Source organism: Rhinichthys klamathensis, unplaced genomic scaffold (assembly GCF_029890125.1).
Source record: "Rhinichthys klamathensis goyatoka isolate OS25496 unplaced genomic scaffold, OSU_Roscu_1.1 h1tg000036l_1, whole genome shotgun sequence".
In the NCBI taxonomy this organism is placed as follows: Eukaryota; Metazoa; Chordata; class Actinopteri; order Cypriniformes; family Leuciscidae; genus Rhinichthys; species Rhinichthys klamathensis.
In genome coordinates, this window is record NW_026606584.1 from 11,540,954 (window position 1) to 11,557,420 (window position 16,467).

General features: G+C 38.0%; 1 protein-coding gene across 2 annotated transcripts in view; it reads right to left on the reverse strand.

Moving 5' to 3' along the window:
• nme7 (NME/NM23 family member 7) overlaps positions 1 to 16,467 on the reverse strand; it is a 52,708-nt gene that overhangs the window by 16,105 nt on the left and 20,136 nt on the right. The window contains exons 10-11 of one of the 2 annotated variants that reach the window (XM_056246370.1): positions 13,412 to 13,513; positions 514 to 621 (exon numbers count right to left, since the gene is read on the reverse strand). In XM_056246370.1, the coding sequence (XP_056102345.1) occupies positions 514 to 621; positions 13,412 to 13,513 (210 nt within the window). The remainder of the gene's footprint in view (positions 1 to 513; positions 622 to 13,411; positions 13,514 to 16,467) is intronic. The other variant, XM_056246371.1, reaches the window with a different exon arrangement.

A 16,467-nucleotide genomic window follows, 5' to 3' on the forward strand; every position in this document is an offset into this window, starting at 1 on the left:
GCATCAGCTCGCCAGCTTGTTTTACTTTCAAACAATTGACTTTCCCTTGAATTGTGCCTGTTACGGCAGCCGGCGTCTGTGCTGGGCCTCTGTGAGGCCTGAGCTCTTGGAATGTCATGGCTGAGTCGGTCAGCAGGCAAATGATTAACAAGGGGCCATTTGTGCTGGGAGGCTGGACAGATCAGGAGTTGTGCACAACAATGACGTCCACCGGGCCAAACCCACTCCCTGGCATAACAAAGCCTTTTTTTCCCCCTTCTACCAAACCGACTCTATCCGCCTGCATCCCTTCCTGTGAGACATGCTGGGCTGTAGGTCTGCCTCTGCCCACTGCGGACAGTCATGAGACCTGGATGCCATTTTGTTCTGGGCTTCATTAGCATTTGTGGGATCCAGAAATATTTTTGAAGGCAAACAAACATCCTCAAAGCGAGTAAAACGAGGCCGAAGACAAAACGTGACTGTGTGTCTCTTGCATAACATTGAGTTTGAATGGGATTTGCATGAGCTCACCTCCAGAATCCCATCCTCTGGTAGGTCTGTGCAGTGAAGGCCATTCTGCACTTTGTTTTTGCCGTAGAGCGCTCGTAAAGCGGCGGGCCGAAGGTGCCGTGCAATTTCCTGTATGGAAACAAAACTCATAACGTGACAACAGCTCTGTGATGGCTTAGTTTGTTAGAGCAATGGAGCACATGCTTTGAAACAGTGTTTCCTTTGGATAAAAGAACAGGTGATGATGCATGTGTTGTGATGGTCACTCATGCCCAACGCTGCTGCGAGATCACATAACATCACATTCTATCCAGGGCATCAGATTACTCGCATGTGCTTGTTCATGTCACTCAGATTACTGCAACATCAGCTTCCTAAATAGTTCTATGTCAGAGTCACTTCTTTTAACTTATACGTGATTGGAAATTTTTTGGCTAGCATTAAAATGATCGATATATTGGTACCATACTGGACTTGGACATATAATTGTTTGGACTATTTTTACATTTAGATTATCTTTGCGCTCAAAGTCGGTATGCAATCAAAACAATTCTCGTTTTTATGGAATATTGCAGTATTTATTATAAACAATTTATCCGTGCACATCTTTATTTTTTAAATTCATGTATGCGACATCTATTGCCTTCTCTGATGACGTGTTTACTGGCATGAGGAAGGGATCAACCTGTCACTCATATGACAGCAACAGCAAACCACAATGATCCAATTCCCGATGGACAAAATCAAGTCCCGCCTTTAATTTTTTTCTTGTTCGAGAAGCCTTTTAACTCGGATATACGTCACAATAGGAAAGAAAAGACCATCGCAGCAACCGTTTCATGCCGACTCTAAACTTTAATAATTTAATAACACTGTTAAATGTCATCTTTAGCAAATCTCAACATTATCTCTACATTATAACGCTGCGATGACTAACTTCACTTGTAACACGAAGCCAGAATGATTAATTTGAGTTTTTAGTGTTTTATTTTTTATTTATGTAGACAAAGTACTATATAAGTATACTAAAATGTGCATATTAGTTCATTAGAATAGTATTATGTTGCATCTATGTACACGTAATATGTTCTACTATAAACCTTTTAGGTGTAAATAAGTTATAACTTTTGCACATTTTTTTCAAAGAGTGAGCCATAATATAAAAATTAGGGCTGGGAAAAAATTAATCGTGATTAATCGCATCCAAAATAAAAGTTTTGTTTACATAAAATATGTGTGTGTAGTGTGTATAATTATTTTGTATATATCAATACACACACATGCATGTATATATTTAAGAAAAATGTGTTATTAATATAAAAAATATGTATATTTATATATAATATAAATGATGTATAAATATATATACAGTATATACATGCAAATATTTCTTAAATATATACATGCATATGTGTGTATTTATATATACAAAATAATTCTACACACTACACACACATATATTATGTAAACAAAACTTTTATTTTGGATGCGATTAATCACGATTAATTTTTTCCCAGCCCTAATAAAAATAATTGTATGTTATCTGTATTGGACAGAATTTAAATACCAGTGTAATCCAGAATTGTGACATTATTTGTGTGAAACCCAACCGGCTTTTATTTTCTCTGGTCAAGCTCATCTCAACCTGACATTAACACCAGTCTGGCAGAGAACAGGCTGCTCAGCATTCTAGGCATGCTGTCATCTAGCAAAAAAAACCAACAACGGCTAAACGGTAACAGAGGAATACAAGAGATACGAAAGTCCCACATAAAGACCAACACAATAGGACTGATTGAGCGTAACAGTATGAGCGATTCAAAAAATATACGATCACCTTTACAAAGATGCACAAATGTTAAACAAATACTCCTCCCCTGCCATTACAGCATGACAGAAGTTCAAGGGGTCTTGGCTGAGTTTACTTAGAGTTTATATTTCAATGCCCTTTCAGCAGAATGTTGGACTAATACCAGGTCTTGAGTTTAATTCGCGCTCACATGTGCTTCTCATTCAGAGCTCAGCTGGCCAACTGGCTAAGGCTAAAATGGAACGTGATGAAATGAAATATTCCTGAGGCTCTACTGTCCTCTGCTAATCTACCAGTAGGAAATCTAACTCCCAATCTCTGCCCATGGGGGATGGGTTATCTAAATGTAAATAAATTGGGTTTCCTTAGCCACACCCATCTTGTCACCTCCATTTTGATCTCTGGATTTCCATTTCAGTGGTCTGGAACCTGTTGAAGAGCACAGTTTAAATAAAGAGCGAGTTTTAAGCGACCACACATTGTCATGAGAGAAAGTCTCAGGCAAAATTAGTGTTTTGGTTCAAATAAAGACAGCGCTGTAACATGTGATTTCCTTTCTCAAGCTTCGGCATATTTAGAGACTCTTGCTGGTTAGTTATTATCCTTATCTTGTTGACATTGAAAAAGCACACGGAGCTTTATCCTTTCTTTAGCTTTATCTAGATATGATGTCTGCTTTGCGATTCAATTCAAACAAGTTTGGGGTCGGTATGAAAACGCCTGAAGTGAGAAATATTAATAAAATAATTGTCATTTATTCCGGTGATGGCAAAGCTGAATTTTAGCAACCATTACTCTAGTCTTCAGTGTCACATGATCCTTCAGAAATCATTCTATGCTGATTTGGTCCTCAAAAAACATTTCTTATTATTATCAATGTTAAAAACAGTTGTGCAGCTTACTTTTTTAAAGGATTCTTTGTTGAATAGAACACTCAAAAGAACAGAATTTATTTGAAATAGAAATCTTTAGTAACATTACAAATGAGTCAAATTGATTTAAATGAATAAAAAGATGAATTTCAAAAAGATGAAAACATCCTACCAACCCCAAAATTCAAATGGTATTGTAGGTTTCATCAGAACATTTATCTTAACCAAGCTTAATCAACCGATTTACTTTGTTTTAAATAGACAGATTATTGTTTTAGTCTGACTGGAATTGGACTTTTAAAGTGCATGTAAATGCACTTATTCATCAAACACACATAGATATGCTCACAGCAAGGCTCATTTTGAGTGCTGAGACAATTTCTGGCAAAACATGTCTCACTATAATTGCGTTAGTTACCCATAAGTGATCTGCAGCCGCTGAGCTTAATGTCACTGTAATGAGTCCTGCCAAGCCCAAACACTGATGGTTCTACACAAACTACAGGCTAGGATTAGGAACAAACAAGCTAAGGGAGTTCATTTCGCCTCTCACTGCCTCTTTGTCTCATGGAACTCCTTTGGGGAAATTGCTTTAATCAGCACGTTTGTATTACTGAGATATCCATGTTGGTGATATCCATTTCTAACGGCCACTGTTTGACGTCAGCATTCATAGTGTGCGTGTGTTCTCATTCTAAAAAGAGCCGCTGCCAGACACACTGCATACAAACTAAACGTCCCACACCCCACTACACAGAACATAAAGAGAATGTCAATAGAGAGGACACACTGACGTAACACTACTGTCTATGTAGGCCGAGGCGAAAAAATCGTTACCTCACAAACCCTCCTCTCGCTGTTCGCTGATGGGCCCGTATTCAGAGAGACGTCTCAGTCTTAGAGTCAAGTGACATGACTTAACGTCTGAGTATATGGATATCTGACTCTCAGTGCCATTTAAAAGTATTTGGCAATCATCACAAATTATTGAAAACTAAAATAACTGTAATTTAGAGGGACAAATTCACACTAGATGGGTAAACTAGCCTTAATTGGTCAAATGGGTGAAAGACAATCTGAGTGTATAGCTTGTGTTAGAAGAGTGTACTGTTCCTGACTTAAACTCCTCACATTTAACCCTGTCTGTGGCTGCTGTTTAGAATGGCAGCTGACCCCATTGGCTCCAAAAGTTAATGAACACTATCAAAAAACAAAAAAAATCATTATAAATTGTATTATCAGCATAACATCTACATAACAGCATAACATAACATCTAAAATGGATATTTGACTAAAATGAATGTGTTTTACTGTATTTTTTGATTAAATAAATGCAGCCTTGGTTAGCATAAGAGGCTTCTTTCAAAAACATTAAACATCAAACCCCATACTTTTGAATAATTTATGAATTTCAGATTTTGTGTGTAGTCTCAGACATTTAATTGACACTGACTGAAGCTGATCACAAGGTCAGATATTTTTTGTTTCCTGTGTACGTCAATGGGCTCTTACCTGTAAAAACAGCCATGTTTAATATATGAGGCTCATTCTTCACACCCCCTCCATCAAGGTCTCTCACTTCATAGCTATCAAAAGTCAATGTGCTAATCTGCCTGGTGTGTATGTTAATTAACAAGCAACAGTTTCAAGTCACTTTTATTTATGAGGACCTTTTGTAATCCCACACCAGCCAAAATGGGTCTTTCTAGACAAATCACCAATATGTAAATATCAAACCAATCCCTATTTCTATACCGTAATTAAACATACGTAAACCAATTTAAAATACCAAAAATCATGTAAAATAGCATGTAAAAGTCGATTTGGTTCGTTTCAACAGAGTTTTCTGAGATATCAAGTTTTGGTTCAAGCTTGCAAGGCAACCACAAGATCCCATCTTTTTCTCCTACTTGATAATTTTGTCTAGCAAATGTTCAGATATACAGTAAATGCACGTAAGTAGGTACACTTCTCACTGAGCGGCATGAAACCCTGTGGAAAAGTTTGACTTGTGCACATTTAAATAGCCTTGGAGCAAAAAATGTACTGTAACCTTTAGTCCCACATGAGTGACGTAAGACCTTGAGAATTAGTGACACCACAATTGTGCTTTCACCATTGTGTCCTCAAAGAAAACACTTCACCACAGGTGGTGGCAAGGGAATTGTCCATGTAATTAGCATACTTGAAGTCATTTGAATAAGAAGCATAGGCAAAGGGCAATGCACAAAGTAACCATTCATCTAAAGGTGAGGCCACATTTAGCGTTTTTTTTTTGGGAGAATTTTCTTCGGGCGAAATCCTGTCATTTAAATAAGGATCCATGCAATTGAGAATTTTATGTGAAAGCGGAAATATTTCCCAACGCCAATTTTGCAACAGGTTCAAGTTAGTCACTCGAATTCACCGCATTGACCAACAGAAAGCTGCTAGGGTTGAAAGTGGCCTAATGAAGGATTGTTAGCTGCAACACATAGGTATTTGGAATTGGTTTTAAATCATTTAAGCCATGGATGAATAAAGTTTTTTTTTTTAGATTTCTTAACCCTGAGTGCCTTGGCTTTAAATGTTTGTTTTCTTTCGATGGGTTGAAAGTGACTTTTGTGTGAGCTGTGCTTCATACATCGCGACACTATTGACAATAGATCTTTTTGCCCACAAATTTTTGCTTAAAAATTTGCTGATGTGAATGCACCTTAAGGCATGACAACAAAGGCTACAGTGTTAAGCTAGAGTGAATGTAGGACAAAAAGTTTGTGTGGTGATATATAGCCTAAACAAATTTTCTTTGGTCATTTATGATCAAAAACAAACCAAAGCAGACTCTTAACGTTAGGAAAATAGAGGGAGTAGATCTCCACTAATTTGATGCCAGATGACGGGCAGATTGTCCGAGGCAGTTCCAGATCATCCCCGGTCACATGGCTGGCTCACTCACTCCCTGTTCCTGGTGGCACTCTGATGTAAGAGGGGCCTTAATTAAGCAGCAATCGATGCTGTGGGACGACACTGGAGCCTCCTAAGAGAGCACCGCCATGGTAACTACAGGTCTCCACGGCCCTGACTTTATGCCCACATACTTACAGCACTGACACATGCTAGCACTTAGCACTATTTGAGATCACAATTAAACCCTGACTGATTGAATAATCTCATTTGTGGGTGAACAATTTGCAATAAAACAGGAAATGTACATGGGCAGATGCTGTTAGAGAGCTTATTATTCTGGGCAGATTTTTTTTTTTTAATGCAACTGCTCTCACTAGAAACACTACACCCTTTTTAAAACAGGCTTTTGCACAAACATAAGAGAACCATCTATAGCACATTCTGTTATTTGTACTTGAGTGCTTCATGCCTTGTCAAATACCCTAATCCAGGAAAAACCTCATTGTTACTAATTGCCTTTGCTCTTTATTGGCAGGCTATAACATGTTGGTCTGTCATATTTCTCACAGACAGATCTAACAGGGCTGTGCAGAAGACACGTGAGACAACAGTGTCAATTGTGCTTTGTTTCTTTGTGTAGCAGGCAACACAGAGAACTTGACTGACACAGAGCCATACTAGAACAAGAACACTAGATTAGTAACATCCTAATAAAACTGAGCGCAGGGCACTCAAAAAATAATTCACAAACTTGACTTTACACTGTAGAGCTGTATTAAAGACATACAGGGTTCCCACATACTTGGTTAACTTTAAATTCAAGGACCTTTCAAGGACTTTCCAAGTCCAATACCCTCAAATTCAAGGACTTAATGTGGGACACATTTGTTGTCCAACAAATAACGTTGAGGTTCTATCGTAGTAGTTTCGTGCACACGTGAACGTCATGGCAACGTACAACACAAAGTACCTCACGCAGAAAACACTTAACGTAACGCGTAAATGTGTGTAACTAATGTAAATCAAGCAAGCTAGTATGTAAAGGCCATGAAGTGTTGGCACGATATTAATATTATATAAAATACAAATTATATGGATTTTTTTTCCAGAAAACTTCTTGCACAAAATAAATTCAAGCACTTCCAAGGACCTGTATCTATGTATTTTTATTTTCAAAAACTTTCCAGGGCCTTGCATTTTTTTTTTTCAGATTCATATACTTTCAAGGATTTCAAGGACCCGTGGGAACCCTCCATAAACCATTGCGTTTACTTTTGATACATTTGGAGGACATGGATACACAAAATGCTCTTGTGTAAAGTAGGCAAACACTGTGTCCAAACATCTAATACTTCATCTTATCTCCATTGTCTGTGAAAAATCAGGCACGGTTACATTCCGACTGTATAGGTTTACCGTGTTACAAGTTACCTTTGTTTCCAAGTGGAGGTTCAGTTACGGTATTTTGGAACCTGGAGCTGAAAGCCAGTCAGTCATTGACAGGGATTCAGTTGAACTTTGTCAGTTGATACGATCTGTCGGCACAATACATTATTCATGAACTCCAACACCATATGAGACTTAAGCACAACTAAGAGAACAGGATCTTGGTGCGTTCTCACACCGAAAACAAATGGCTAATGTCTTCTGTACAATCATGGACCAAAGTCAGCCTTGGAGCTTATTAAGTTCAAAAAGACTCATACAGAATGTAAATGAATGCAAAAAGGCAGACAATAACAGCAGGTATTAACATAGAAACTGGAGAATTCATTCTTTTGTGAGCTTGGTCTGTTCTAATAACACAGCAGAATGCAACTTCACACATTTGGAAACAACCTTGCACAAGGAAGTTTTGTCTAGAAAGACATTGTTTCCTTGTGTACACAGACACTTGAGTCGGATAATCTGGTTACACTGAACAATACTGTCAAAACAAGGAATGAGAAAGTTAAAATCTCCCACCAATTGACTTGAGTTGACATCTTAAAGCCCACAGGATCCGCCATGATGGATTTTTCACTACCTTCACACATATCTCCTTGCTCTTTTACACTTCTATCAATATGATAAAGAGATCTGTAATATAAAGGTACTGGAGAGGAGCAGTGTTCCACAGCTGATATCAATTCTGAATACAGCAATACTAAACAACAAATAGGACAGAAGACCAGAAGTGTTCAGAAACCACATTCTTAAAAAATTATTGGTTGAAAAAAAAAACCTTTACGTTGACCTTGACCTAAGACTGTCCTAAAATGAGATTCGACAAGGGAAATGTCCAAAGTTGGGACATTAAAGTCTGATTTATGACCAATGTAAAATCACATAGGGTGCATTGTTAAGGTAGTAGAACTTGCAGTAATCTGCAGAGAAGCTCCACAACAGTCTCAAAAACGTTGCAGTATATTTTCATATAATTCATTTGGACTGCTTGGAAAGGTAATGTCTCGCTATAATAGGTTTCAAAGGGAATTTTTTTATCCAAATCATTTGTAGCATACAAACCATTTATTAGGGATGCAGAACTATAAAAAAAATGTCCGATAACTGACAACCATTAACAATAATTATCGTCTTATGTCGACAACCAATAAATGGCCCAAATATATTAAAAATTAAAAACTAAAATGCTTTTCAAGTCATTTTAATTGCTATACGTGAATTTAGGCATAAATCATAATGTACAATAATAAAAAAGGATATTAATTTTGAGACTTGCCAAAGATTACATTAACAGTGTTATTAAATTATTCGTGTTTTTAAAGATCAACTTTAAGTAAAGGTTAGATGACAGCAAACGTATGCTAACAGTAGGAAAATAAACCATTAAATATTCAATATCAACTGATGCCGATAATTAAAAAAATATATATATTGGCCAATAGGAGATATGGTACTGAAATACTGTGCATTCTTACTATTTACTTTAGTTTTAATTGTCTTTTAATTGAATTTTTTAGTAGTAGTATAAATTTGTAATATAGGCCAAAACATTAAAAAAAAACTGGGAATGCTGGTATCAAAATTATGACCACAACCAATAAACTGATAATTGTTCTAAAGGACAAAACAACAAGGTCTGACTGATCTCATGTCTTCTTTACAGGGGCTGATGCTAAAATTAGCTAAATTCTGCCAAATGAAGCATGTGTCCTCAGGTTAATTTTCAATGTTGCTGACATAATGTTAGACACATGTTCTATTCTTGTTTCCCACCATACGATGGACCATGCTGTGGAACTGCTGCCTTATAAATAAACTTTACAAGGCAACTCTCATGGTCCTTCTCATTTCACTACCATTTGGTAAGGCATTACACAACTCTAAAGTGTGTTCGGCAGTAGGAAAAGCTCAGAGGTGTGGAGGTTACCAGAAAAGAAGAGTGGTTAATGAAGCATGTTGAATATAGACTGACTAATCACGTCATCAAACACTGACCCTTACCCCCTAAAATCCATCATACGGATCTCCAAACTCTGCAACAGAACATGACATTAAAGCTGACTTGCGCTCGGAAAACTTTATGATGCTCTCATAAAATTGTACACATTCCAACCCGAATTAATGTAATCTTTGTGTTTGCACAGGATTTTGAAACTTTCGGCTGAAATGAAAGAAAAACACGCCTGCCTTCAGACTCAAACAGCGATGAAGAGTATTATCCTCTCTTTATGAACTACAACTAATCCTTCACAAACAATGCTGAAAATATTTCTCCCCTTCTTTTGTTCACACAATCCTGGAGTCTCAAAGTGTTAATGGTTTATCCTTATATCCGCCTCAATTTGGTCTTTCTGCATTTTGGTCCAGCAATGTAATCTTAAGGATTGCTGTAGCCAAGGACAGGGGTTCCAAAACTTTTCCATTCCAAGACCCACCTAGACAAGTATAATCTGAAATATTTGGGATGGGGGAGGGGTGTCAGAAGTACTGTAAGCTTAATCTTAATCAAAACATTTAATCGAGTATCTAAAAATAATCATTTTATTTTATAGTACAACTGTAAAATTTCAATACTAATATTTACATTTTAATTTCTTCATTTAGAGACATTTAAGAGTATATGAAATATGTCCATACAAATTTAAAATTTAAAAACTAATTTTTAAACTCATCGCGGTGTTCAGCGCAGTAGCAGTAGTAGTAGTAGTATTTGAGTTTATTGCCATATCACCATCACCGGCTATTGCATGGCAGATACATATTAAACATTTAACAACATAGTATCATAAGTGTGTCATTCACTGAAACGCAAATTTAGCTGCTGTGACCCACAGTTTGAAAACCCCTGGTCTAGGAGACACCAACAAATATGTCAGCATGCACACATCTTTGAAAAACGTTTAGTTATGTTTGTCGGCACTAGATGCTTGTGATCAAAACAAGATTGCTTCCATTACAATCGATGAAGCGGTCTGTGGTGCACCTTCAGTTGACACTACTCCAGCCACTTTATTTTGCCTGTTCATCTGAAATAAATCTGGTCATCAACACATAACATAACTGTGCATATGGCAAGACTATCTAGCAAACATTCATTGTACGAACATTCACTGAATCCAAAGAATAAACAGTATAAAGGCCTTGCAGTTAATATGCTAGCTCCAACATATAGCTGCAACACTCTTATGCAGGAAAAATGTGCTCAAATACAGCTGATGATGAGTGATGATGGCACTCCCTCCTCCACCCCTACCACATTTCCTGTCCTTTCTAAAGGTGGTGTTATTGTTATTTAAAATTAAAAAACAATTAAAAATAGTTTACTTAAATTTAAAATTAGAAATAATAACATTTTAAATGTACTTTAAATAAAAAGGCAACAAAATACAGTATCTACATACCTTGTTAAGTGCTGAGCTTCAGTTTAACATTTATTCATGTTGATGAAGGAATGAATTACTAGGCTAAATACAAGGCTTTATAACATTATAAATGGAGGTAAAAGGCGGCTCAGCACATTGTTGTGTTGTATATGTGTTTAGTGTGATTTCGTAAATGGAAAGGAATGGGTGGTAACCCCTCATTTATTCACAGCAACGATCAAAAAGTGTTTACAGTACATTATCTAGACCAGTCTATCTCCCCAAAACACACATAATAACTATGTTTTATGCATCATACTGGCAGTGTTTATAAATCACAGACATGAGAACATGTTCAAAGAACTTGTGAGATATAAGGCAATATTGTTGCTGTTGTGACCAGACAATGCTGATATACAGCCTGTCAAGAGTGTTTAAAAACCAACCACACACTCTCACGCTCTCTCTCTTTCCCTCTGCACCATATGTGTGTGTGTGAGAAAGAGAGGGTGGGGGAGGACCCAGGGCGGGGCTGTCAATTGAGAAGTGCGTAGCTCTATCCGGAACCCATGATTGAGCAATCCAGTTTGACCTTGTAAAGGTCAAAACACTGGAGCCATGCTTAGAATATCAAAGCCATTTGTGTCAAAGAACACATACATCTAGGGGGCAAGCATCAGCTTGTGCAAGGTAATAAAAGTAATAAAATGCTAACAACAAGACAGTTTGCACAACTGGAGGTCCAACTCAATCTCAGAAAAGCAGCTATTTTACAAGGTGGCGATTTCATATGAATTTGATGTGTACAAAAACATGTGAATTTTAGGAAAGCAAAATGGTCCACCGGGGTCCAGACTGTGATCAAATGGTTTTTGTTAGAGGTTGCACTGGTGCGACCACAATGTTTCCCAACTGATAAGAGCTTCCATTTCTGTTGCATATGAAAAACACCAAACGGCAAACAAAATAAAAGCGTGCTTCTCGTTTGAGCTGTGCAGGGCTGCCAGTTTTTCAGCTCGGACCAATATTAGACAGCGCAGTGCAAGCTCAGAACAGGATTACTCGCGGGCAGACATCACGGGACACATTACTACACAGCAGTGGGAGATCCAAAGAGAAACTGTTTGAATTTGGTGCAGAATTAATAACATCACTGAAAGATCTATTGAGAAGCATTCAAATTCAGTGCAGAATTCTCTGTTATAAACCCATAGATTATCAGATCAAACAGCACTAATGTGGAAACCAGGAGAAACATTGTGCCATGAGTGAACAAGTTATAGAAGGCTTTCCAGTCCACAAATCACTAACACTCACCATGGATTTAATGTAATAACGCTAACTGTAACCATGGTATTGTGGCAGGAATAGTCTAATGTTTTTACATTATTCATTTCAGGGTTCCTACAACCTTTCACAAGTGAAATTCAAGCACTTTTCAAGGGATTACTTTCAAGTGATTCAGTTCACACTTTTTCCAGCACTTCAAAGCTCTAAATATTATTTTATTTAAATGTTATTTATAATGTGATGACAAAAAAAAAAGAAGAAAAAAAAAGTTAATTTTATCTGCATCTTAACTCAAGCTCAGTGCTTTACTGTCAAATGTGTATTTACGTAATATTATTAGCTGTTTGCAGCCCTGTCCAGTGTCCACCCATAAACCTAACTATCAATGGGGCGTAAGCAGATCGTATGAAAATGAACGAATGAGATGGTAGAACTTCATACGAATTAGCCACCAACTCGCCAAAACGGAAAATAGTTATGATAATTTTGTCAATTTATTTTTAACTTATCAAGTACATATATGGGTAACTAAAAGCCAACAAGCACTAAAAGTCACAATATTCCAATTTTGATTTCATGGGGTCTTTAACCAAAAGGCTAAACTCTAGCGCCCATAGTCCACCTTTTTACCCGTCAAAGGAAACCAAATGGACCATAAGCGAGTGCCATACTGAAAATGACAAAGTCCACATTATTATCAAACCTTTTAGTGCTGTGCGTAAGGCTGATAAACCCTAACCCAAGGACTCCAAGGATTGTAATTCTTATCTAATGGTACATCATGACTGGTACCTGCAGTTTACAAGCTATCTCTGCACATTAGTAGAGAACTTGGCAGAATTGTGGCCACCTAGAGCGGAAACAGTCGTCATGCAACATGAGTGGGCAGACTAATCTTTCGTAAAAGACGAAACCCTCATGGCGGTGTACATTTCGACTGGTTGATGCAGACACAAAGCAGGTTTTTACCTGGGGGCATACAAATGATATGCCTTCAGAGCGCTACAGATAACATGATACATAAGGTAAAAGAGGTCACTGCTTGAAGGACCATTAAGTCTCTGTTATAACTTTCATAAAACCTTGATATGACCTTGAAGTGACGTTAAAGATGTATGCTTACATACAGTATATAAAAAGAGCACTGAAATTATTAATGCTATGTTTGTGGGTATAAGCACATTACGCTGTTTTTGGGAAAGAAACACACACTATAACATGGCATGGGATTCAGCAGTCTGGTCACTCACAGGGTCTGCTGGTCCACAGAACTCCCGAAAGACTTTGGCCGCATCGGTAGCATGGATCTCCAGGGCCATACAAGGTCCAGAACAAAGTTCATCCACCATATTCTGCAACACAAGCAGTCAAGAGTTAACGATTCCCCCGGTCTACCTGCGGTGCCTGTACCAATGAAAGAGCTTATTATCTGAACAGACCTTGGGAAGACATTGGAGCAGCTGGAGGACTCAAGTTACCAGTGTGCCTCTTAATAAATATATAAATTAAAGGATGTCAAAGCAAACAATTGTTGCTATTGTTCTTGGAACAGGTTATTTGCAACAAGACTAGTTCTAATTCTCTTTTAATCTGGTTTGATGAGTTGGCCTCTGTGTTTGGTATGTATAAGTTTGTGGGCTATTAAAATGATGGGGTGAATTTGAAGAGCCCACCAAGCACAGACCACTAAACAGCCCAAGAACCATTTTCACATCCTCTGATCTAGTTGTGGTGTCCACAGTGGCATATTTTTAGTTTCATATTTCAAAAAGAATAATAAGCACTTAGATCCATTTTTGCATGTCATATCTTTCAGATAAACCTATTAACAATGTACAGGTTACTTTTTGTGACTACATACAAACAAATATTTCAAACATGGCATTATGAGATCTACAATAATAATAGCAACAATTATAAAAACTATATAGCCAATAAATTACCATCATAAACCATTTATAACCTGCATGAGAAACTGTTGTACACTCTTAAAAATAAAGGTCCCAAAAAGGGTTTTCACAGCAATGCCATAAGAGGAACAATTTCAGGTTACCCAGAGAACAGTTCTAAAATTATTATTTTTTCTTTCATTTGAATAATCTAAAGAGCCGTTTTCCACAATAAAGAACCTTTTGTCCAATTGAAAGGTTCCATGTGTGCTAAAGGTTATATATGAAACCATATATGCCAATAAAGAACCATTATTTTTTAAGAGTGTAGGTTATCGTTAAACAATGAAGATAGAGAAGCATCAAAGAGCTTCCCTATTTCACAAGAAATCTCCACTCAGTGTCAATGTAACCGCAATCTCTGCAACACAATATGTGCAGTGCTGTTGCAATGATATACAATAATAACATGAAATATATATTTGAGTATTTCAAAGCAATGCAAGGATTATGCTTGTAGTGGAGATAATGGTTTAGGTTACTCTAAAATTACTAACAAAGGCTGTGCCATACACTCACCTAAAGGATTATTAGGAACACCTGTTCAATTTCTCATTAATGCAATTATCTAATCAACCAATCACAAGGCAGTTGCTTCAATGCATTTAGGGGTGTGGTCCTGGTCAAGACAATCTCCTGAACTCCAAACTGAATGTCAGAATGGGAAAGAAAGGTGATTTAAGCAATTTTGAGCGTGGCATGGTTGTTGGTGCCAGACGGGCCGGTCTGAGTATTTCACAATCTGCTCAGTTACTGGGATTTTCATGCACAACCATTTCTAGGGTTTACAAAGAATGGTGTGAAAAGGGAAAAACATCCAGTATGCGGCAGTCCTGTGGGCGAAAATGCCTTGTTGATGCTAGAGGTCAGAGGAGAATGGGCCGACTGTTTCAAGCTGATAGACGAGCAACTTTGACTGAAATAACCACTCGTTACAACCGAGGTATGCAGCAAAGCATTTGTGAAGCCACAACACGCACAACCTTGAGGCGGATGGGCTACAACAGCAGAAGACCCCACCGGGTACCACTCATCTCCACTACAAATAGGAAAAAGACGCTACGATTTGCAAGAGCTCACCAAAATTGGACAGTTCAAGACTGGAAAAATGTTGGTTGCCTGGTCTGATGAGTCTCAATTTCTCAGAGTCAGAATTTGGCGTAAACAGAATGAGAACATGGATCCATCATGTCTTGTTACCACTGTGCAGGCTGGTGGTGGTGGTGTAATGGTGTGGGGGATGTTTTCTTGGCACACTTTAGGCCCCTTAGTGCCTATTGGGCATCGTTTAAATGCCACGGCCTACCTGAGCATTGTTTCTGACCATGTCCATCCCTTTATGGCCACCATGTACCCATCCTCTGATGGCTACTTCCAGCAGGATAATGCACCATGTCACAAAGCTCGAATAATTTCAAATTGGTTTCTTGAACATGACAATGAGTTCACTGTACTAAAATGGCCCCCACAGTCACCAGATCTCAACCCAATAGAGCATCTTTGGGATGTGGTGGAACGGGAGCTTCGTGCCCTGGATGTGCATCCCACAAATCTCCATCAACTGCAAGATGCTATCCTATCAATATGGGCCAACATTTCTAAAGAATGCTTTCAGCACCTTGTTGAATCAATGCCACGTAGAATTAAGGCAGTTCTGAAGGCGAAAGGGGGTCAAACACAGTATTAGTATGGTGTTCCTAATAATCCTTTAGGTGAGTATATATTACATAATAAGAGGATAAGTCATTGAGTGATGACATGTCAACATGGTAGGGGTGTAACGATATTTGAACCGAACCGAAAAACCGCGATACACCACCCACGATACGTATCGCGATACTCTCATGGCGAACCGAACACGCCCCGCCCCCTGCTGCCCCGCCCAGCACCGGCTCATTGCACCTCATGTGTTATGTGTACACAACGAATACAGGGCTGTTGCCTAACCACCATTAACCACATATAATCGCAATAAGCTCAGTGTTTTGTTACTTTTGATAATAAGCAAGCTGTAATCTTTCAAATTATGTCTATTTGATCACGAAATGCAAACAATAAATGCCGTTTTGGCGCTCTTAGATGTGGCGTGACAGATATCACTGTATGCATGCGGCAGCGCGGAGCGCGATCATCTCTTCCTCAGTTACAGAATAAACATGAATGGACACCCGAAGGTATGTTGAAAGATACAGTATACTTACTGAAAGGCATCATAACTCGTGTAAACACTCAATCAGTGTTTCAACAGCGGAAATACGTCAATAAAACGCTTAGTTTTTCACATAGCTTTATATTTACCTCAGGCAAGTCATTCAGTGTCCACAGCTTGCTGGTTTGCTTACTCTTTCACTAAATAA